This window comes from Chelonoidis abingdonii, chromosome 2, assembly GCF_003597395.2.
Source record: "Chelonoidis abingdonii isolate Lonesome George chromosome 2, CheloAbing_2.0, whole genome shotgun sequence".
NCBI lineage: Eukaryota > Metazoa > Chordata > Testudines > Testudinidae > Chelonoidis > Chelonoidis abingdonii.
The window spans coordinates 85,366,375-85,391,351 of record NC_133770.1 but is presented as its reverse complement, the minus strand read 5'-3'; the positions used below and the strand labels follow the sequence as shown (position 1 = coordinate 85,391,351).

The window sequence follows — 24,977 nt, the reverse complement described above, 5'->3', positions numbered from 1 at the left end:
GTACATGTGTATTTTTAGTTTCTCCCAAGCCGCCTGCTTCAGAAGTGGATCCCGGCTCTTTATTCCTTTGAACCTTAGTGATGTGTTAATATTGGTTTACAGTGGTAGGGCTATTTTTGCCAAGAAAAGAGTTGCAAACTTTTAACTAGTATGATTTGTTTTGAAGAAAGATGTGATTAGGGTCGCCGCCTGTCCCTGTTTTCCCAGGTGATAGCTGTCCTGGGAAATCAGTCAGGGTGCTCACTACACGGCATGCGCAGTGCAGTTTTATGGCTCAGGATGATCCCAGAGGTCCCTTTTTCTTGTACCTCAGAGATGGCAGCCCTAGATTAGATTCTCCTTCAAGTTTCCACTTTTACCACATCAGGCAGGGGCCTGGAGCTCTGAGGTTTGCAAGGCCCAAAGGCTAGAACCTGCTCCTTCTGAACGCTGGGGGCTTGGATCACATGGAAGGAAGATCTGAGGAAAAGTAAACCTTGGCCTGCTCAACCCAACATTAGTGAGAATGACAATAAACCCCTGAAGGGAGACTAAGATTTATATAATGAGATATAGTGGAATATTTTTCCGTACTGTAGATGAACATTCCAGCTTTATGTGTCATTGTTAAACACAGCACTTCACAAAGTGCCTATTTCTAATAATTTATGGTACATATTTGCTTAAGGGCTGCTGGCAACAAACTCAGGGAACCAAATAAATCCTGGTTGTAATGCCATTGATTTCAGTGGAGTTACATTAAGGATGAATTCAGCCCCATATCCCCACCTGTGTACAGTACCTTTCTCAGGAAATAACAAAACCTCTTCCTTATTATCAGTTTATGCTCAAACTGACTTTTACAAGTCTGAAGCATCTAGAGGCCATATGCAAACATGAGGCAATCACTATACTGGAATTCGGCAGTGCCAGTCTTGCTAAGGGTCTTTAGAATTTACATTTTAAAGCCAATATCTTTTCCAGGGATTTTTAACTGCTGTTTTAAATCATATCAGGCTCAGATCTGGCAAAACAGTCACAATTGGTTAAGCAATTGTTTTTGTAATTGAACTGTTAAAAATGGGACGATTCTTAGTTTCTGCAGCTTTTTTGGTCATTCTCCAGTTTTAAAAATCTGCTTGGTGATTAATAAAGGGAATGAACATTTGCACACTCCCCAGCATCTGGCCACAGCTCATAAATCTGAAACAGGCGGAGTCTGTAATCCTTGGCAAAATGTCAAAGACGTTCTACAGAGATCTCACAAATTGCATTGCAGAAATCTGGCAGTTTTCATCTGACAGCACCGCTGTGACACACCATACCTCAGAGTAGCACCCTGTAAGCCCCTTATTCATCATTCATAGATGGCTGTGATATTTCATACAGAGCATGCCGTGCAAGATATCATAGGAAAGGTCATGGTCTGCTAAAACCCATTGTTCTGTCAAATTATGTATATCATCAGTGTATATAAAATTATGAGATTTTGCTGTATGTGGTTGAAATATGTTGTAAATTTGGGAGTCGTCCATTGCTAGTTCTCCATTGACAACAAAGGAGATGATCCATACCCAGGTGGGTGTTAAATGACCATTAATTAGCAGGGGAGTTTTAAATAAGGGATTTACAATTTTGTAAGGGCATGTCTACACTGGCAGAGTTACAGCGCCAGCAGTTACAGCACCAATCAGAGAGCGCTGAAGAGAAACCGCTGTTGTGTGTTCACACTTCCGACATTTGCAGCGGTTTTCAGAGCGGTGCACTCTGGGCTGCTATCCCACAGAGCATCTCTTCTTCTTCTGCTGCTAAGACTTGTGGGAAGGCAGAGGGGGTTGTGGGACATCCTGGGGCCTGTCCCAATGATCCGTGATGCATTGCTTCGCATCCCAGCAATCCCTCTGCTGCCATCTGCATTTGGCGCCATCTTTCAACGGTTTGTGTACTGTGCGCCCTGGCTCTTTGGGCTGCCTCAGTATGCTGCTCACTCTGATTAACATGTCACGAGTGGCGGTGGAGTTATTCCTTAAACTACAAAGGCAAGAGGAGTGCGACATTGATCTTGCCACACCTACTAGCTGCTTGTGGCATTCAAGGAGGTGTTGACCACAGTTGAACGCCGCGTTTGGGCTTGGGAAACAAGCACTGAGTGGTGGAATCACATCATCATGCATGTCTGGGATGTGAGCAGTGGCTGCAGAACTTTTGTATAAGGAAAGCCACATTCATGGGACTGTGTGATGAGCTCGCCCCAGCCCTGCAGTGCAAGGACACAAGAATGAGAGCTGCTCTGCCATTGGAGAAGTGCATGGTGATTGCACTGTGGAAGCTGGCTACTCCAGACTGCTACCAATCGGTCGCTAATCAGTTTGGAGTTGGAAAGTTGACCGTTGGACTCATGTTGACAGAAGTGTGTAGGGCCATTAATCGCCTCCTGCTCTGAAAGACCATGACTGTGGGCAACGTGCATGACATTGTAGATGGCTTTGCACAAGTGGGTTTCCCTAACTGCGGAGGGGTGATAGATGGCACGCACATTCCAATTCTGGCACCAGAGCACTTAGCCACTGAATACATTAATCAGAAGTGGTATTTCTCAGTGGTTCTCCAGGCGCAGTGGATCACCGTGGACATGAAAAGTTATTTACTTATTCCCATAATACAAGAACTAGGGGTCACCAAATGAAATGAATAGGCAGCAGATTTAAAACAAATACAGGGAAGTTCTTCTTCATGCAGCGCACAGTCAACGTGTGGAACTCCTTGCCTGAGGAGGTTGTGAAGGTTAGGACTATAACAGGGTTTAAAAGAGAACTAGATAATTTCATGGAGATTAAGTCCATTAATGGCTATTAGCCAGGATGGGTAAGGAATGGTGTCCCTAGCCTCTGTTTGTCAGAGGATAGAGATGGATGGCAGGAGAGAGATCATTTGATCATTCCCTGTTAGGTCCACTCCCTCTGGGGCATCTGGCAGGATACTGGGCTAAATGGACCTTTGGTCTGACCTGGTATGGCCGTTCTTATGTTCTTATGTTTCACAGACATTAACGCGGGCTGGTCGGGAAAGGTGCATGACGCACGCATCTTTCGATACACTGGCCTGTTAAGGAAGCTGCAAGCAGGGACTTTCTTCCCGGACCAGAAGGTCACCATAAGGGAAGTCAAAATGCCCACTGTGACCCTGGGAGACCCCGCCTCCCCCTTACTGCCGTGGTTTATGAAGCCATACTTGACAGCAGCAAGGAGTGGTTCAACAACATGCTGAGCAAGTGCAGAATGACTGTGGTGTGTGCATTTAGCTGTTTAAAAGCCTGCTGGCGCTGCCTCTATGGGAAGCTGGACCTGGCCAATGACAATATTCCTACGCTTATAGCCTCATGCTATAGCTCCATAATATTTGTGAAGGGAAGTGTGAAAGCTTCACTCAGGACTGGACTGCAGAGGCTCAGCATCTGGAGGCTGAGTTCGAACAGCCAGAGACCAGGGCTATTAGAGAGGCACAGCACAGGGCAATAAGGATCAGGGATACCTTGAGGCAGCAATTTGAAGCTGAAAGTCACTAATATTTGTTGTTATGCTTGGGAGTGCAGTGCTTGTAATGCCAGGGGGTGATTGGTGCATGTGATGCAATATGTGGATTTAACATAATTGTTTGTTGCTTTGCAGGGCTCTTTTTGCTTTCAATTAATGGAATAAAGATTGCTTTCAAACCAATGCAATTCTTTTATTAAAAGACAACAACCGGAGGAGAGAGTCAAATAAAAAAAACCATCAGCAGGGAGCGGGATGGGGGAAAGGAAGGTCCCAGGAGGAGGAGGCGTCCTGGAATGGCTAAAGATTGTGTATGTCCAGGGATCATATCCAACCTTCTCCTTTGGAGTACAATGCAGTGGGTGCTGTACTTCAACAGGGCTAAACTGCAGAGGGATGGGTGTTGAGTGCAGTGGGTACTGGGAGTCCGCAGTGCTGGACTGTGAGTGGGGAGGAGTGGAATGCCGCGGGTACAGACTGGAGCCAGGAGGTTGAGAAGAGTGTGTTGCCGGTGTCTGGGGGACACATGGGAAAGAGTTTTGCAACAGTGGCTGTGGGGTGAGAGGGTGGGCACGGAGCTGCTCAGTTTAAAGAGATAGTATCGCCTGGAGCGTGTCTGCTTGACATTCCTTAACCTTTAAAGAGCCACTCCGTGTCTTCATTCTGGCGCGCCGCATTTTCCTTTTGGTCCCTCTTCTCGCTGTCCCAACATTCCTTCAATTCTTGTTTCTTGGCGTCAGAGTGCATCATAACCTCACACAGAAAGTCCTCCTTAGTTCTTCTTGGCCGCTTTCTAATTCTGCGCAACTGTTCAGCTGCCGATAACAAAGAGGGAGACTGGGCTCCCAAGGTCATCTCTGTGAAGTTTAAACGCAACATTGTACAGAAGCAGTATTGTTTGCCACACAGAGAACACTGTTTCATTGCTTTAAAACACAGCCACTATTCACACACCTGTCACTGACCCCAGACAAGCACACATGAGCCACAAGACACCCAAAATGGTGAGTAGCCACTGGGACAGGGTAAATCACTCTTCCCAGACCCTGCTGTACGTTGGGCACGTGGCTCTCTGGGAGAGTCAGCACTGTAGAGGGGGCCTGATGATCATTCTTGTCCCCACACTTTCCATAGGAGGTGGTCATTATGGAAGATATCTCGCTGCTGAGGGTGAGCAGGGAATTAAGGAGGGTCTTCTCAAAGCCTGCAGTTTCCGTCCTGGCCCCTGTGTGGCTTGCTTGTGTGCAGCAATGGTTCCGCACCCTCCCCACCCCCACCCCATGATGACACAGTGGTGCGGGAAAGTTACAGTTAATGGAGCAAGAAACAAAGCAGCTCTGCTGAGGAACCTGCTGCAGCGGATTGCCCAGTATCTCCATGAGAGTTTCCTGGAGATCTCTGAGGAAGATTACCGTGAAGTGAGGGAGTCTATTAACAGCCTGTTCCACTGCTCAACTAGGCATGCTGTGGGAGACAAGTCTGCTTTCTGCAACCCTCCTGGCTCCAACAACTCGCTTCAGCAATTCCCAAAATCAGATCCACTTACCGCGGCCTCCTCTCCTGTTTGTGCTTTGCCAAGAGCTGATTGCTGTGACTGGCTAGACTCCTCCAGGGTAGAAAAGAGCTCTTGGCTGCATGCATCTCTGACCTCCAAGTCATCCTCTGCCACTCCACAGCCTCATCCAAGATTTCCTCCTCCTGGTCTTCACGGTAGAGTTGGGGTCGCCACCGAGTATCGTGTCCAGCTCTTTGTAGAACCAGCAGCTCATGGGTGCAGCACTGGAGCAGCGGTTTGCCTCTCATGCCTTGTGGTAGGCATTCCTCAGCTCCTTCAATTTGACCCTGCACTGCAGTGTGTCCCGGTCATGGCCCCTTTCTGTCATGCATTGTGAATCTGTCCATAGGTGTTATAATTCCTATGGCTGGAGCGCAGCTGGGACTGGACATCCTCCTTTCCCCAAATGCTGATGAGGTCCAGCAGCTCGGCATTGCTCCAAGTGAGGGATTGCCTGGTGCGTGGAGCAGGCTTGGCCACCTGGAAAGATGCTCAGTGATGCATTCAGTGGTCTCAGTGCAAACAGAAAGGGGACTTTCAATATTCCAAAGGAATTTACGGGGTCAGGCTGATAGTTGGTCACCTGAGGGCAGGGCAGTAGATTTCAAACCAATGATCAGAGAGGTGAGAGGCATTGTGGGACACCTCCCAGAGGGCAATCGCAGTGCTATAATCAACCAAGGTGTCTACACTGGCACCACGGTGCTGTAGCCCTGGGGCAGAAAGCTGTATGCCTCTCATCAGGGTGGTTTTTTTACAGTGCTACAACTGCACAGTTTCTGCACACAAAGTGGCTTGGCAGTGTGTACACCTAGGGAGTTACAGCGCAGAAGGCTGCTGTACTGTGCAGAAACTTGCCAGTGTAGACAGGGCTAAGAGAAGCACCACCAATGGTGATTGCTCAACCCTGTGACTCAGCAAGGCCCACCAGGTATGCTTGGGCTAATGTCTTTCCAGGGACATGGCCTAAGAATATAAAATAAGGAACAATGGCATCATGAGGGCACCTTTCTCTTCCTCCACCTACACTGGAAGCCACAAGAACTCTGGGAAGACAAAGATCTGAACTGAGGAGACTGGTCCCAGGCTTAATGGGAAACCCTGCATATTAAGGACTGTAGCCTACCTGCAACATCCAGTGAGGTGAGAAAAACTGCTTGATTCAAATATTGCGCAGTCTAATCAGGTCTAGGATTTAGACTGCGTGCTTACCCTTTATTTTCTTGGTAACTATTTCTGATCATTTGTGCTTACAACTTAAAATCTAGCTTTCTGTAGTTAATAAACTTGTTTTATATTTTATCTAAACCAGTGTGTTTTGGTTGAAGCACTTGGGAAATCTCAGCTCAGGTTACAAAGGCTAGTGTGTGTCCTCTCCACATGGAGGGTGGGGTAGACTGGGTAATAAACTTACACTGGTCAGACTTCTCACCAGGGCAAGATGGTATAGTTCTAGGGTGCAAGGCTAGGGGCTTGAGAGATTTACTAGTGCCTGTCTCTGTCTGATTTGTGAGTGGCTCAGGGAGCATTCATACAGTTTAGCTGGGTGTGATGTGGGTTCCTCATGCCGTTGTATTAAGTGATAACAGAGCCCATAGGGGTTTGCTGCTTGTCACTAGCAAAGCATTATGAGAGACAGCCCAGGCTGGAGAGTTAAGGGGGCACAGCAGTACCCCAGTTCCAGGTCATACCCTGGGGATCCAGTCACAACTGCACAAGCAAATACACCGGACCCTCACTAGAACATGGGATTTGGGATCCATGCCAAGTACCACGTTATAGAGGGGACCGCATTAAAATGAAATTATATTTTTGTGACCGAAATTTCAGTACAGGTATATGTAGGTGTGTATTTGCAGGTTACAGCAGGCTAACGATAGCATCAAAACTCGGAACTGTCATGAAAAACGAGTCTACAAGATACAGTGCTCACCACGGGCATCAGTGGAAAGTGCATTTTGAAATGGAAGCGATTTTAATGAATTCGGTTAAAAGCTTTGTGTGCTTTGTTCTGATTGTCCACTTTCGGGCGCCATAACTTCCATCTTTGCATATGGAGTGCCATAGAGAAACTTCCATCTTTGTGTATGGAATGCCATAGAGAAATTTATATACACTGTATATATAAATATGTATATAGAAATTTTTGTAGCGCTAATTACCTTCACATCCATAAAGTATAGAAAACAAACTCCTACTTGAAGGAAACAATAAACGAGAAAAAAAGTGTTGCTTTATTAGAGATTTAAAGTAGACATTACAATAAACTAGTCTAGTTTTTCTTTAAAAAGTTGGTGAGTTGCTTTTGCTTCTTGCTGCTGTGCTGCTTCCGCTTAGCAAACTGCAAAAGACTACGTAGCTGCATAATATTTATAGGCTCAACATCTTGCATCTGAAACCATCTCAAAGCAGTCTATAAGCCAGCTACAGTTGCAGTTGATATTGGAACGACGTCCACTTCATCCTCCTCATCTTCTTCCACGGTGAAAGCCAATTCTTCAGCTTCTGGAATGTTGTTTGGTCATACTGCCTGAAGAATTTGGTCACTCATTAGACTTTCAGCAACGGGACAAAATTCTTCTGCTTATCCAGGACTCAATATTTTGTGGCAGAACAGTTACGCGGAGCCCGGACAGTTGCTGGGACAGCTCCTGCAACCACTCCATGTCTAGTATCAGAGGGGTAGCCGTGTTAGTCTGGATCTGTGAAAGCAGCAGAGAATCCTGTGGCACCTTATAGACTAACAGAGGTTTTGGAGCGTGAGCTTTCGTGGGTGAATACCCACTTCGTCAGACGCAGGTCAGACACTCCATGTCTGTGCTTCCAACTTCCTTCTCTGTAAATCCCTCGAAGTCGAATTCCTCCTCAGACTGTGATACAGTATATGTGTCTTTCTTCCAACGATCTTGCATGAATGATAAGGTAATGAACATCAAGGAGACTTCAAACTCAAAAATGTTGTACTGTACTTAAGTTTGGGATCCATGGCCCCAACCACGTTATATCCAAATTCGTGTTATATAGACGCGTGTTCTAGTGAGAGTCCGGTGTTGTCCCAAAACTGGCAGGGCTCAGCTGAGACTGACTACCTTTGTTTTTCACAGGAGTGTTCATTTTACACCACAGGAGTGGTATATATTTCAGTACTCTCCTTGCATTAAAAAATGGGGGTGGCACAGTCAGTATTTGTGCTTATGCAACTTCAAACCAGAAATATATAACATTTTCCTACCAGATCAGACCATTAGTTGATCACATCTGATGTAGAGCCATAGCCAGTGGCCAACTCTTGATGCACCAGAGAAATGTGAAAATTAATGATGATAACAATGCACCTGAACAACTGTACAGTGTTGTCCAGAGAGGAGGGATGCAAAAGGAAACTCCTTCCATACTCCTTCATTATGTCCGGAAGAATCAGAGCTGATTCATTCTATTTTAGCAAGTTATAACAATAGATATTCTTCCTGGTCATAAAATTATCCAGTTCTTCCCCTTTTAAATTCAGTTACAGTGTTTGACGCTGTGAGCACCTTCTCCCAGGGAAGTTAACACCATAGACTGATTATATAGTGTGTGTATTTCTTTCTATTACATTTAAACGTGCCTGTTATGAATTTTAATCAAGTATTCTTTATGCTTATATTATGGGACTCTGTAAAAGGGACCAATCCCTTTTCACTCTCTCATAATCATAAATATCTCACTTACCCTTCTCTCCCTGCCTTTCAAAAATGCCTATTATTTGCAGCCTTTTATGGAATTCCTGCCATACCTCCAATTACCTGCATCAACCTTCTTTGTGGGGCGGGGGGGGACATTTGCCCAGTTGAGAAGTTGGGATTGTGTCTGTGTGACAGTATGTTGGAGAGGATGTGATAAAGATCATGAGGACATTAATACTGAAGTTATATTTTAAGATATGTCCAATTTTGGGCCTGTCAGACAGGTTTTTAATTATTGGGGCCAGATTATTATGCTCTCAGTTACAGCAGCATTATCCCATTGAGTTTGCTAGGGCAGAATGGCCATGCCTGAGGGCAGAATTTGCTGCTCTGTTGAATTGGGAGCTAGACCTCCACAAGGATTTCTTCGCTACACTACAGAGTTTGTAGCAGTGCAGCTTCACCAATACAGCTGCACCGCTGTAGAGCTGCTAGTGCAGAGGCTCTAAGCCAATATGAAATAGCTCTCCCATCAACTTAATTTCTCCAGGCCCCGCAAGCGATGGCCACTATGTTGACGGGAGAAGTTCTCAGTCATAGCACTGTCCACACTGATGGTTAGGTCGGTGTAACTTAGGTTGCTCAAGCGGGTGACTTATTCACACCCGTGAGCAACATGACTTATACTGATATAAACTGTAGTGTGTACATAGTCTAATTCTACCTTCAGACATGCACAGCTCACGTTGACTTTTATGGGCTATTAAACATATCTGAGGACAGAATTTAGTGCTAAAGGAGTCGTTTTCCCCAATGAAGAAAATATTTATAGGGGCATAGCATAGTATGAGAAGGGTAAACTTGGGTTTAAGGTGCTGGAGTAGGATTCAGGTGCTCCGAATTCAGTTTCCCCCAGTCACTAATTTACTTCCACAGCCCTCAGTTGCTTAAGCCCCCATCCTGCAAGTAGCTCTGTGCAGATAGAGCCCTGACCAATGGCTCACTTGTCTCAGCTTTCCAGCTGTAGCTTGGGGATAATTCTTCCTCTGTCTGCCCTTTCCATGTAGACTATGAGCTAGACAGTCTCTCACTATGTGTTTGGACAACGCCTTTCACACAGGGGCTCTGATCTCAGTTGGAGCATTAGTATAATACAAATAATAATTGTCATAGAGTATTATTAAAAAGCTGTCAATATATAACATTAATAATCCTGGGAAATGAACAGAACTTTTTAATGTGATTCTCTTTCTCTTTTTTGGCTGGGGGGAAGGGGAGGGAAGAGCAGCAGTAGGGGTAGTGTTGGCTCCATCATGTTGTGGACCCAGCCATTTATTTTAAAGTGAAGCAATCAGGTTGCAATCTGCCTCTCTCTCTCTCTCAAGTACAGTCTTGCAAAAAGTCCTGCACAGCTACTTTCTTGCTAGACAAATACCACCAGGAGGAAAGCAGGTGTTTGAGGTTTTTTTTCCTTTTCCTTCAACGGTTCAGTAGGAATTCCTCTTTTCAAGGCTTCTGAATGATTAATCATAGACTAAGTCATGTGCGTTTGGCTTGAGTGCAATAATTATGCTGTGACAAGAAAGCGAGTGTATGTGTGAAATATAAAATACACAAGAGAGCAAAAATAAACAGAGATTTTGTCTCTCCCACCACTCATTTTGCAGAGAGGGAAATGATTTGACCACATCCCTAAGGGCTGTTTCACTATTGCTAGCATGAACAGTGCACATTGTGGAATATTCCTTGGTGTGTTTCATTATTTGTTGTATCTTGTAGTTTTGCAAACATTTTGTGGCCAGGTTTCCTGAAACATTCAAGGTTAATAAACAACCAAAACAAAAAACCACCAACAAACCCAAGTAAGTAAAGTTCTCATCCCACAATTCCTAGATTCCAAGGCCAGATGGGACCATTACCACCATCTCATCTGGTCTGCATAACACAGGCCACAGAACTCCCCCAAAACAATTCCTGTTGGAACTAGAGCAGATCTTTTAGAAAAATATCCAAGTTTGATTCAAAATTGCCAGTGATGGAGAATCTGCCACAATCCTTAGTAAATTGTGCCAATGGTTAATTACTCTCACTGTTAAAAACGTACACCTTATTTCCAGTCTGAATTTATTTAGCTTCAACTTCCAGCCATTGGACCATGTTATACCTTTCCCTACTAGACTGAAGTGTCCAATATCAAATATTTGTTTCCAAAGCAGGTACTTATAAACTGTGATCAAGTCTTTGTTAAGCTAAATATATCGAGCTCCTTAAGTGGATCACTATAAGAATGCTTTGTAATCCCTTATTTGTTCTCAGGGCTCTTCCCTGAACCCTCAACAATTTATCAACACCCTTCTTGACTTGTGGACACCAGAACTGGACACAATATTCCAGCAGTGTCTACAGCAGTGCCAAAAACGGAGATAAAATAACCTCTCTGCTCCTGCTTGACATTCCTCTGTTTTTCCATCCAGGATCACATTAGCCCTTCTGCCCACAGTGTCACAATGAGAGCTCATATTCAACTGATTATCCACTACAACCCCCAAATCTTTTTCAGAGACACTGATTTCCAGAATAAAGTCCCCCATTATGGAAGGCCTGGTCTACACTACAATTTTAGGTCGAATTTAGCAGCGTTACCTTGATTTAAGCCTGGACCCATCCACACGACAAAGCCCTTTTTTTCACTGAAAGGGCTCTTTACATCAATTTCTTTACTCTACTTCTGATGAGGGGATTAGCACTGAGATCTGCCTTGCTGGGTTGAATTTGGGGTAGCGTGGACACAATTCGATGATACTGGCCTCCGGGAGCTATCCCAGAGTGCTCCATTGTGACCTCTCTGGACAGCGCTCTCAACTCAGATGCACTGGCCAGGTAGACAGGAAAAGGCCCCGGAACTTTTGAATTTCATTTCCTGTTTGGCCAGCGTGGCGAGCTGATCAGCACAGGTGACCATGCAGAGCTCATCAGCATGATGTGCACATTGCCAGGGCACATTGCCCGGCCCGTACTTTGTGAGAAGTCTATGACCATGTCTATGTCCTCATCACTCTCGTCACCGCGCTGCCGTCGCCTCCTTGCCTGGTTTTGCTTTTGCAGCTTCTGGTTCTGCACTGAAAAAAGGCGCAAAACAATTGTCTGCCATTGCCCTGATGGAGGGAGCGGTGACTGACGACATGGCTTACAGGGAATTAAAATAAAAGGGGTGGCTTTGCATCAAGGAGAAACACAAACAACTCTCACACAGAATGGCCCCCTCAAGGATTGAACTCAAAACACTGGGTTTAGCAGACCGTTGATTTCACAAAACAAATTGGGTCAATTTCTTGTTTTGATCCACTCCATCTATCTTTTATATCTTAGGCTGGCAGCAGATGGAGCTTTAAGACTGCTAGCCATCGTCATCTCCTGGATGCTCGGCAGAAAATGAGAATGACCTGGCTGAGTCACTCTCATGTCTGCCCAGGCGCCCCTGACCGACCTCACTGAGGTCGGCTAAAAGAGCACCCAGGAAGACGATGACGATGGCTACCTATTGTAATGCACCGTCTCCTTCCAAAAGGCAATGAGCTGCTGCTGTGTAGCAATGCAGTCCCACATCTGCCAGCACCCAGGAGATGTACGGTGACAGTGAGCTGAGCAGGCTCCATGCTTGCCGTGGTACTGCATCTGCTCTGGTAACCCAGGAAAAAAGGTGCGAAACCATTGTCTGCCATTGCTTTCACGGAGGGAGGGACGGAGTAAGGGAGGGAGGGAGAGGGGGGCCTGACAACATGTATCGACAACCACCCGCGACACTGTTTTTGCCCCATCAGGCATTGGGATCTCAACCCAGAATTCCAATGGGCAGCGGAGACTGCGGGAACTGTGAGATAGCTACCCACAGTTCAACACTCTGGAAGTTGACATTAGCCTTGGTACTGTGAATGCAGTCCACCGACTTAATGCACTTAGACCATCTTGTGTGGGGACACACACAATTGACTGTATAAAAACGATTTCTAAAAAAAACACTTCTATAAATTCGACCTAATTTCGTAGTGTAGACATACCCTAAGTATGGCCTATATTCATTGTTCCTAGCCATAGACACTTACATTTAGCCACATTAAAATTATATTGTTTGCACCCTCTTCATTATTTACCACTCCTCCAATCTTCGGATCTGTGCAAGCAGAACTCTGCATTGGATCATGCCTATGACCCCGAGACAGCAAACACTTATGCAAGCACAAACTTTACTCATCTGAGAAGTCAGTGCAATTTCCCATGTGAACTAAGTTACAAATGTACATAAGTGGTTGCCAGTTCATGGCCTAATGCCTGATACTGCAATGAGCTCCTGGTCGGCAAACTCTTAAGTCTGCCTGGAGCCCCAGGGACTTCAGTGGAGTTCCATGATGAGGACTGTAGGTTGTAGTTAGGATTACTGAAAAACTGCATAGCTATGCCAAAAATGAAAAAAAAAATGGCATGCCACTGCTTTCTAAAAGCATCAACAATTGCCAGGCGGTTTTGTGCGTTCACAAATGGCTGCTGAGAGTTAAACAGATGGTCTGTATTTTCCTCCCCAGTTCTTGCAGAGGTCCTGTAGCTGCTTAGTGAGTTATGGAAGTTGTGCATTTTAGCAGGATTGGGCCCACACTTATGCTTCTTCCCAGCCACTGGGTTCTTCTGCTTTTATTTTAGCAAAACATTCCACTGCAGGGTTTGTAATCCAGCCATTCCTGAACTGTGTTCAGTGCATAAGCACTCGAAAGTACAGTACATTGACCTGAAGCTGGGCAGAAACAAATATGACTAATCTATTCAGCGAAACTGCCACTACTGAACAGCATCGCAAAAAGAAAAGAGAACTTTCTGCTCAGCTTGAACAGGGAGGCAGAGAAGAAAACTGCTGTTGAATGAATGTCCCTTTGAGGGTGACTAGATCCTCTCCACTCTCCACGTCACGAAGCCCGAGGGGGCTCCATGCAGGTGTCTGACTACGCGGGGTAACTCGGAGGGTTGGGCCAGAGTTTGCGCTGAGGGTTCAGCATGGGCGGGAGGCTTTGCAGGGCGAGGGGCCACAGGCGCTAGGAAGTGACTGTGAGCAAACCCCGACCCTCGCTCGCCAGTTGTACCCCGGCGGGGGGGGGGTAGAGGGTTTGCACTGGGGCAGCTACACTGGTGGCTAAAATCCCCAGTTGTAGACAAGGGCGAGGCCTAAGATAAAGAGTAGCCCTAAGCAGCCTCTGCTGTAGTGTTTCAGGGGGTTAAACTGGAGCAAACGTGGGAGGAAGCATCAGGCCTCCCAGAGGAATGCAGAGGCCTGGGGGGGGATGGCATCTCCAAACATTTCAATGCATTCTTGGAACCTATTTAAGGGAGGTCTAATGTGTGGCCTCCCAACCTTGGCAGTGTCTTTTTAAATGGCCGGGTGAGTCCGCCTGGCCCCGGCGCTCGCTCCCGCAGGAGAAACTCCGGCAGCCGCCGCCTCGCCGGGGCAGGCGACGAGGCCACGTGAGGTTCCCCCCGAACCCCCCTCCGGATGTTCCTGGGGCTCCTGGCAACCCCCCCTCCCGCAAGTCCTGCAGCGACCCCCGGCCCCTCCCCGTGGCCGGGGACTGACTCTCCCGCTGCTCCCCACTTCCCCGGGAGCGTGGACGGGTCCCCCAGCCTCGCGCGGCGTGAGGGACCTGAGCTGTGCCTGGGCCTCCCGCTGGGCAGGAAAGGGGTTTGCAGCCTGGGTCCATGTGACCCTTACAAACTCTCTCTTTCTTTTCTAGCCTCCGTCCTGCTGGTGGGCTCAGGCTGAGTAAGCCCTGATTGCAGAGCGAACGGGAAATCTCCTTAATCGTCATCCTCGCCTCTGGGCCTGAAGCCCATTCAGATCTTACTTCTTCGAGGGGGGTGTTCTACCCACCCCCAGATTTACAATAAACATTGAAGCTGCATTTCTTGCATCCTATGGTAAGAAGATACTGCTGCTTCTGACCCGGGTTATTAAGGGGAGATAAAACCTGAAGTTTGTCTTCCTCCGTTTTTGCGTATGCAAGAAAATTGATTATTTTTACAAAGCACATAAACTTGTGTAACCTTTTTCTGAGTCGAGGACCGGGTGGACATGAAGCTGAGGATCACAAAGTAAAGTGGATTCTGTACTAACTGCGCCTACAGTCTTGGATGGCTTTGTAGCTTTCATCATTAAGTTTAGCCGTGGGAGGGAGACGCTACTGAATTTGCAAAAATGGATAATAAATATGATGATCTGGGCCTAGAGGCAAGTAAATTTATAGAAGATCTCAATATGTATGAAGCCTCCAAGGATGGCCTCTTTCGGGTGGACAAAGCTGTTGGCAACAACCCAGAATTTGAGGAAACCAGGAGAGTTTTTGCCACTAAAATGTCCAAAATTCATCTTCAGAAACAGCAGCAGCAGCAGCAAGAAGAGGAGCTGATGTTGGCTGACTCTGGCTCTCTAAATGGCGGGGCCAGTTTCAGTGTCCAGCAGCAGTTTCCAAACCATCCTGTGCCTGGAGTAGCTGCAGGGGCCAGTAAATTGCATTCAGGAGAAAATATTGCCAAACCTCCTCTGGCCACAGCATCAGTGTGTGCAGCGCACCAGCTTGCTTTTCCACACCACCCACAAGCTGTTCCTGATGGGCAGCGAACAAATTTATACCAAGATGGCAAAACAGCTAGTAAAGAATATGGCTGTAGAGAGAATCTGGGGGATTCCAAGGTCTCTGAAGGACACGGGTTCCACAGAGCAGCCCATGTGAATCCCAGTGCTACAAAACCTTCTCTTCCCCATGGACAGCATTATAATGAGAATCAGACAGGCATCCCTGCTTGGGGAGGAGATGCTGGTAAGTTTTCCATCCCAAAATCTGGTTTGGGGAGTTTACGATCCAATGTTAATCATAGTGATCAGCTGCCAAGGAGTCCTACAAAAACCCAAGCTGATCCTCACCCGTACCAGCATCAGAAGTCACTGAGCTCCTGCAGGTCATCTGAAAGTGGGTATGGAAGCCAGGAAAATGGGAATGAAAGCAACAGACTCAGTCGAGGCTATGACCAAAACTCAACTGGTCAGAGATCTTCCTCTTTCTCTCATACTCTGACCCCCTTTTCCACTTCTGCAGGGTCTGATGATGAGACAGCAGTGGGATTTCCACAGCAGAGATCTTCCTCATTCTCAGCCCCATCAACATTGCCTGCACGAGGATTTTCAGGTCTGTCTGATCAATTTAACCCAAACCCTGAGAGTGAGATGCTACCTTCTGGCACATCACACAAAACCAGTCATGACCACTCGTTATGGTACCATGACAATTCTAGTTCTTCCACGTCTAGTTCAGTTCCTACTCCGTTGCCTCCAAGCGTAGATTATCAGCAAGCCAGTGCTTGTCCCAAGGCTACAGCCCATTTCATAGTTCGTGGTCAAAATCACAGGCTTAATTGTCCTGGCTCTGGCATAAGTCCTGAGCAGAATTCCGTCAGCGTAGCTTCACATGGGCCAATGATTTCTGATGCTCCAAGGTCTCCGTTTAAAGAGGATATAAGCAGTCTGCAGCATGACTCAGGACACCAGGAAAATTCCAGTTCTACAAAAGTAAAATTACCCTGTCAGACCCTCCTTCCACAGCAGGAACAAGGGCCATCTGCAGCTGAATTAAAATTAGAAGCACTTACCCAGCGTCTGGAGCAAGAGATGGATGCTCGTCCCAAGGCTGACTACTTTGGTAAGTTTTTATGTCTGAAATTGCAATCTGTAAGTTATATTAACGCATCTGACAGTACTAACTGCTGTAAGGTTCGCTTCTTTGGAGACTAGGAGGGAAACACACACTTTTTTTCCTTTTTTTGGCCTCCTTCAGTGGTTTATTTTTGTACTTAAGTGTCAGTCACTACAGAGGCTAGAAATTATTTTGACTATGAAACATTTTTCAATTTCACTTGTTTTAAAGCAAGGATTCCATAGTAACTTCAGGAGGGAATGATGAGAGTGGGGTGAGGTGGAAGGGTTATGACTTTTGAAGTACTTAATTCATTTTTATTACAATTTAACATCTTTTAAAGATATTAATAGACTACCTCCTTTTCTAAAAATTATGTGTGATTCAGCTTCAATTAAAACTTAGTTTTTTAATCGATCAAAAAGTTGGACAAGACTAAGGCTTGCAGCTATTCAACAACTTGAATGAGCCCATCTAAAAACCAGGCCATAAATGTACTCAGCTCAGATCCACAAGTTGTCCACTGCTGCAAGATATGCTTGTATTTTGCAGTGAAAAGAGAAGGAGAACTTAACATCTGAGGCTACCTGAATAAGTAGTTTAAAATATTTTGCTGATTTCAGTCCATTTGATATCATCGGCTGACAGTGACCCATGGGCAAGTTTAATAGTGTATTTTCTCTCTTTCTCAGCCATGTCTAGCTTAACAAGATAGAGGATATTTAGAGTCTGATTACCCAGTTCTTGGAAAGAGTGGGTCTGATCCTGTTTCCACTGAAGTCAGTGAGAATTTTGTGATTAACTTCAATCAAAGTAGGATCTTGCCCAGTATGAATTTTGTTCTTCCCTGTTTTAGGCCAAGTCTACACTAGAGTTGAGCTGATGTAAGGCTTAAGATGACCCAGTTATGTCAGTGTTTATAGCCTTGCTCCCACTAATGTAAGTGCCCTACTACAGCACCATAATAACTCCACCTCCATGAGAGTGGAAGGGCCTGTGGTGTTGGTGGTAAAGTGTTGCAGTGTCCGTGTAGGCCGGGGTGGGCAAACATTTTGGCCTGAGGGCCACATCAGGGTTGTGCAACTGTAGGGAGGGCTGGGGAGGGAAGGCTGTGCTTCCCCCAAACAGCCTGGCCCCTGCCCCCTATCTGCCCCCTCCCACTTCCCACCCACTGACTGCCCCCCTCAGAACCTCCAGCCCATCCAACCTCCCTGCTCCCTGTCCCCTGACTGCCCCTAATCACACCCCTGCCCCCTGACAGCCCCCCTTGGACTCCCACTCCCTATCCAACTGCCCTCTGCTCCTCGTCCCCTGACCATCCCTCCCGGGGTCCGCCAGCCCTAACTGCCCCCCGGGATCCCACCCCCTTATCTAACCTCCCCCCACTCCCTGCCCCCTGACAGGCCCCCCAGGACTCCCACCCCTCCCTGTTCCCCATCCCCTGACTGCCCGTCCAGAACCTCTGCCCCATCCAACCGCTCCGTCCTCCCTGACTGCCCCCCCTCCCCCACCCATCCCTTACCCAACCCCCCCCACTCTCCGCCGCCTTACCAGCAGCATGAGCTCACAGCCGCAACACTTGGCCAGAGCCAGCTGTGCTCCCCACACTGCCCAGTGGGATCAGCGGGCCAGAGTGTGGCTTGGCTGCGGGGTAGGGAGGACAGCAGGGGAGGTGCTGGGGACTAGGTTTCCTGGCCGGGAGCTTAGGGGCCAGGGAGGACGGTCCTGATCTGGCCCACAGGCTGTAGTTTGCTCACATCTGATGTAGAAACTGTGTTCCTTAGATCAGCTGTGGCAATCATAACTGTCAATTTCAGGGCTCCTTACTGGAGCTGTGAAATTGACAAGAAAGGCTGCTGCCTCCCTGCTGTGGACCTCATGCGGGATCACAGCTCAGGCTGTCACTCCGGGGTGCGTTTGGGGGAGGAGAGGCAGTGTTCCCTCTAATTTTTCTCACCCATGTGTGGAATGAATGTTGTTATGTGCACCAATATGAAGGTCATGTGTGACACATCACCTTCATATTGGTGCACATAACAAAATTCATGTGGTGGGGGTGGGGCTGGGGGGTTCGGAGTGTGGGAGTGGGTTCAGGGCTGGGGCAGAGGGTTGGGGTGTGAGGGCTCTGGCTGGGGGTACGGATTCTGGGGTGGGGTTGGGGTTTGGGTGCAGGAGGCTGCTCAGGGGCTATGGTGGGGAGAGAGGACTCCCTGTAGCTCTCTCTACCCGCAGCAGCACCTGGGCTGTGGGGGAAGAGACACCTCTCCCCACTGCAGCAGCTCTGGGGCTGGGGCTGCAAGATAAGTGCCCCTCCCCCGGCCCTAGCAAGTCCGGGCTTGGGGAGGGCTGCACCGTTTGCGGCTGGGTCTGGACTACCCTGGCCCTGCTTGGGTCTGGCCTGGGCTGTGCCCGGGCTTGGAGGAAGGGGTGCCATTGCCGTAGCAGGTTGGGGGCCAGGCTAGGTAGGAGCCAGGGGAGGGATGCCCCTTCCCTGGCTGCAGCAGGTCCCTGGGCGGGTTCCCTGAGCACCTGCACAGCGCTAAATAGCTGTAAGCTTACAGGGAACTTAAGTGGCCTGGCTGCTGCCTGGGCTCTCAGGTCCCCGCTCTGAGCCTGACCGTCATCTGGGCTTGGAGCAAGGAGCTCCACCAACAGCTGAGAGTCCATGCTCTCAGGCCCCCACACTGCCCCTCTTAAATCAGTGCAAGTACTCCTAGTGAGGATGCTCTCACTGACAGAAGGAGGGTAGTGTAGACATGAAAAACCACAGTAATTACTGCGGCAGCTGTATGTTGACTTAAATTTGTAGTGTAGACATGCCATTAGATACATGGGTTGAACATCCCAAATGTAGCAGTAGCTTGAACTCTTTTTCCTAATATGAAGTAACATTTTTCACCTCTGTGCATCTTCATCCTGTGCAGGCTTACAAACACAAACCAGGAGAAGGACTTCACGCTTTCAGCTTACTCTTGCTGCTCTCTGAAGGCCACTATTGCTGGTGCCAGCACAGGCAGTCTATACACCAATAATACTTAAGCGCTCTATTCTTGCTAACATTACTATGAACTTCACAATAAACTACTGTGCAAGCTAGGTAGTTGCCACTATTGGTATCCGAAGGACATATAGATTGTTTCTCCCAATGGTTGGTTGAGAACTACATGGAAAATATATTCCAGAATATCAGTATGTGATGTTCCCCCAACAGAGTATAGTTGTAATCAAATTTAGTCCAGGGAAAGGGCAGATAGAGTAAAATGCCTATTGTCACATGATAACGATCTGACAAACTCTTTTTTTACTTTAATCATTTTGGATGGCAGTGTCTTGTGTTCTTTTTGCTGTTTTTTAGGATAGTGTTTGAAATACTATTCCTCTACTCTGAATATAGAATGCTCCACTGACTAAGCTGTGAGATTCTCTTCAATAGAGGATGCTTCTTGGATTTTGGATTCATGCTGGTTTCAATGAGTGAACAAAGGAGCTAGGCTATACATACTCTAATGTGTGTATGGGAAGTAGGTGCATGTCAGAGCAGATGGATGTAATGGATAACTAGATTTTTTCCACCTTTAATAATGCAAGATATGTGCTTTTTAACTTTCAGGAAGCGTGTGGTGATGTAATGGTAATGTGCAATGAGGTCTATATAGTGGGTCCACTGAATTATTTTTAATCAGGCTCCTGGGGAGGGGGAAAAGAGATGGAGGCTCCTTAATTCCCAGTAGGTTCCAGTGACAAACTCCTACTAGGAAGCTATACATGGGGATGGGCAATGCAGCCAACTGAGAATAACATGCATATGGGAGCAGAAATGCTAGGGGAAGAAATAGAATTTGCAGCAGTTTTGAGTTCCAGATCTATGAAGGGAGGTTTAATGGTGACTTCCTGGAATATTTTGAAAGGGAGAAGTATTATAAACTATTGCTGTCTTCTTCTCTCTCTCATTTTCACTTTTATGCATTCAGTATACTATTTGTTACTCAAGGATAAAGCACTGAATTGTCTCTAGAGAGGTAGTATCTTTTATTGGACCAACTTCTGTTGATGAGAGACACATAAGAGGCACCCAAGCTTGTCTCTCTCACTTGTCTCTACTCTCTCAGCAGAAGTTCGTCCAATAAAAGAGATTACCTCACCCACCTTGTATCTCTAATAACCTGGTACCAACATGGCTATAGCTATGTTGCATACGGCAAGTTGACTCAAGAAATTCTAAGTACTGTATTACAAATCTGTTTCTTCACTAAGCTAGTTCCTCGAGCTACCAAAACTTTGTATTGAAAAAATTTTTTTGTGTAACAATGATTTTTAAAAAAATAGCCGTTTGTTTTTGTTTTAAACGTTCCTCTGCATTATTGTGAACTCAAATGCAACACCTCTGCTGTTACCTCAGAACCAGGAATTGATATTGGCTAGAGACACAAGTGCAAATGATTGTTTCTGTAAATGCTTTCATGTTTGGTAATCTGAAATGCTATTCGAAACATAGGTGAGATTTTTAAAGAACAACATTTATCATTTATTCTACTTCTGTCAGGAATGGATGTTTTTAATAAAGAGCTCTGCTCTTAACAAGGGAGATTTTGTATCTGCCACTGTGTGAAAATCAACTTTTTGGTAAACAAACTTTTTTTTATAAAAAAAAAAAAAAAGACTAAATCCAGTATAGTTAGGATTACTCTGAGGAGTAACAAACTGTTGAGTTATTAGCCAACACAAGATTGCCATACAAAATACTTCTGGCTTCCCAAACCATATATGGTATGGGAAAGGAAGGAAAGAACCAAAGAAGTCAGGATTTTTGAATAATACATACATATAAGCAGTGTCAGAAAAATGAGTCCTGCTTGGGTCTCCAGAGCTTTTTTGGCTTTTGTTAGTTTGTTTTAAGAGTGTTTTCTGAAATGCTGACTTCACTGCAATGGATTATGCTGTATTCAAAAGAGACATAAGGAATCTGAGGGGCTATCTGTATAGTCAAAATCAAAGGCTTCTAGGAATAAAAATCTTTGAGGGGTCTATTTCTACTACAGTGGAGAAAGAGCCCTGAGTCCACATGAGACAGATCTGGAAATTAACTTTTGATTTTATTAAAGTTTTAGACGGCCATTGTCAAGGAAGCCTGAAGGAGCTAGGTGCCTGAATCGAATGCATTTCTGTGGTATTGGGATGCTTAACTTTTTCCTTAGGTTCCTTTGAAATTTTCTCATCTTCTCTCACTAGCTAAAGTTAAGGCCAGATTTCCAGGTGTGAGCACAGCAGGTGGACTGCAGAAATGTGCATGTGCCCACTGTGTTGTAAGAGAACACAGACTTCTGAATGAAAATCAGACAGTTCCAGGCCTTGTCATGCACCACTGAAGCCAATAGACATTTTACTGTTGATTTCAATGGAACGTGATTAAGCCCAGTGTGCCTGACTGTCCATTTGTATGTGCAGTTACCCCGTTTGCATGTACAAACTCAGGTTTTTGCAGGTAAAACAGGTGCGCACACACATAATGAGTGTACCTCTTGCGCCCACAGATGGAAATATGGCTCTTAGTGTTTTAAAGACACTGGTTATCAGTAGCATTTTAAAACAAACTTGATGTGTTTTTTTCGTATTATGCGTGATTTTTAGGTTTTTAAGGTCTAAATCCTCTCATTGCTACTCAGAGTGGAGCTGATAAGCTGGTATTTTATCAGAGCCTCAGGCATCCTAGTTTGAAGCTGAACACAGAGATGCTTTATAGCAGGCAAGCAGAGTGGATCATGTAATTGGGTTTGAGGATTTTTCACCAAATTAGAACTCAAGATGAATCATTTAACCCAAGTGGATATTTGGAATCTTAGCACATGCAGATGGATATAATTAGTTGTCAGCACAGAGGGCAGTTGTGCAGTGAACTTGGTGTTTCACTGCGCAGTCATTGCAATCCAATAGCTGATATTGCTACCAAAACGTGACAGATGCTAAAAAGATAATTTGAGGGCTGCTGCAATGAGAACCTCAGGTAAAAACAGAAGAATTTTCTGAGGTTTCTTTTACATGCAGACTTTGTGGGCTGGAGATAAGGGCAGCTTTCCCTTTGGAAATGTGTGAATGTGTTCATTTCTGCCTGCTAGATGCATGCCTGTTGCTCGAAAAGCTCTGAAGCTGGAAGAAGTTTCATGTGTGGGGTGCAGGGAGAGGGAGGCGGGAAGAGTGGTATCATGCAGTAACTCTTCCAACATTCCTTGTTTCAGAATGTGAATTAGTACACTTGTGGACAGCACAAAGCTTATCTCTGTGCAAGGAAGCAAGTGAATAAATATTTGCCTGGGATATTACTCTTCAGGATTAAAGCTGTATATGTCTCTCCTTCCCTCTCCTGGAAGCTGAACTAGAGGTTGTGTTTAAAAAAAAAAAAAAATCTATTTTAAAGCACGAGAGAGAGCAGTGACTCAGGATCAACAGTGGTGGTGGTGAGGGCAAGGCGGCAAAAGATATGGAGCCTGATTCATTCTGCCCTGTACTTGGTGTATCTTTTGCACCAGTGCAGTGTGAAGGTAAAATGCCACCAAATCAGAATGGTGATGTTTTGTGCTCACTTTGCACAAGCGTAAATGACACCACAAGGTGTAGGATAACTGTGAATCAGGCCTAGGGGCTTTAAACACCTTGGACCAAGTTTTCACAAGTACACAGACTATGGGTAATGTGGAAGAATTGCATGTAGTTACCTGTTTTCTCTTTGCATACACAATTATCTACACGTGAGCAGACTTGCGCCAACCACTGAGTGCTAATTGAACAGGTATGCAGCCGCATTTGCCAAGGACTCACTATTCACATGAGCCTCCCTTCCGCTTTGGAAATTGGCTCTTTGAGGAGCATTATTGTTAACTGTTGTTTTGTAGCACTCAAAGGCCTACCAAGCACCTCTCAGTACACAGGCCCCTGCCCCAAAGAGCTAACAGTGATAATGGCGCTGTCCTCCTGTGTAAAGCACTTTGAGATCTACTGAGGGAAAGCACCAAAAAAGACCTAGGTGGTTGTGGTGGTGGTAGTACGTTCTAATGTAGCCATGACTCCGTGAAATGTGCAACCACAAAACAGAATTGGGGTATGGGGAAGGTCAGGAGTTAGAGGAATAAGGTTAGTGTTACTTGGGAAGGGGAATGTGTGCAACATGAGGAAGCAAGGTGTGTCCTTCCTTTCTTCTTTTATAATATATATGTTGTGTTGTTGACTTAGCTTGTGGTCCTCATGGTAGAAATGGGTTTTCAGGAGGGAGAATGAGAAGACAGTAGTGGCCAGGCAGCAGTCAAGACTCATAATTGATGGAGCATAGGGGTGAGATGGGAACAACAGAAGAAAAAAGGTGGGGGCGGTGTTACTCTGGACCTTGACACAAAAGCAAGACCATGACGCTTGTAGCTCTTGGGTACAAATATATGGGAAAGAACATACAGAACATGTATTGGAGACGTTTAAATGAAAACAACTTGATTTTTCTTTCCAAATGCGACTAATTTATTCCACTTAAATCTAGCCAGCTATAAGGAGGGGCCACGAACAAGCTTTAGTTAATATTAATGGCTGTAATTCTGGAAGCAACGTAATAGCTGAATAACTGTTAAAACTGCCGATGAAGAATGAAATTAGTTATCAGAAGCAAATGTAGGCGTAAAGGGTTATAGAGAATAAATGAGAAGAATAAGATCCACACAATTGCTAAATGCCAACTCCAGATTTTGACCCAGTAAAGTGTCTCTTTATCACTTTGGACTTATATCGCCCAAGTCTACCCTGAGTCATGCCCATGCTGTCTCCTCATCATCGGTGAAATGGCAGAATGTGGCCTATTGTCTGATCCAAAGTATCACATCCTCACATTCTCCCCTCTGTGGCTTAGGGTTCCTGCTGAGGAAATACAGGTGGGCACAGATGTAAAGGTGGCAGTGAAGTATTTTGATTTGGACTCTATGTCCCAAAAGGTCATTGAAAAACTGTCTTATTGCTTTCTAGCTGAACAGACTTTGGTGGATGGAGGTGTAATGCCCCAATCAGTCGTACAGAATGCTATCATTCAGCAACATCATTAGTAAATTAGCGATTGCAAGGAATTAGAAGTAAAGTAGCAACATTTGGAGGAGAAAATGTTGTTTAGACTTTGAAATTTGTGGCAAACAGAAATCCAATTGTTGAACTTAGTGGAGGGGAGTGACATTTCAGATGATACCAGAAGATCAGATTCTGCTTCTGGCAGCTCTGGGATCTCTTCTGAGCTGCTGGACATGTGAGCCTGGGCTGTTTCCGGTGGCAGCATTTCTGATGAATTAAAATGAATAAACCAAGTGTAAGAGTTGGGACACAGCTCGCAGGGCTTGTTTTCAGTCCCAGCTGTACTCCAAAGATCTTGTTGTTCAGAGCCTCAGATGTAACTTGGGGCAGTTGCTTTCCACATGATGCTAAATGGAACAGTGACTTCTTTGTTGTTCAGAGGCAAGCTGCCCTAGAAGCAGAAACTAAACTGAAATCAGCAATT

The 24,977-nt window shown here is 45.8% G+C and overlaps 1 protein-coding gene across 2 annotated transcripts in view; it reads left to right on the top strand.

Moving 5' to 3' along the window:
* The first annotated feature begins 14,505 nt into the window (after window positions 1-14,505).
* Window positions 14,506-24,977, top strand: part of LIMD1 (LIM domain containing 1) — a 58,884-nt gene continuing 48,412 nt past the window's right edge. Inside the window, exons 1-2 of one of the 2 annotated variants that reach the window (XM_032803188.2) lie at window positions 14,507-15,589; window positions 15,866-16,465. In XM_032803188.2, the coding sequence (XP_032659079.1) occupies window positions 14,968-15,589; window positions 15,866-16,465 (1,222 nt within the window). In that variant the 5' untranslated portion in view covers window positions 14,507-14,967. Of the gene's footprint in view, window positions 16,466-24,977 lie in introns of both variants that reach the window. The other variant, XM_032803187.2, reaches the window with a different exon arrangement.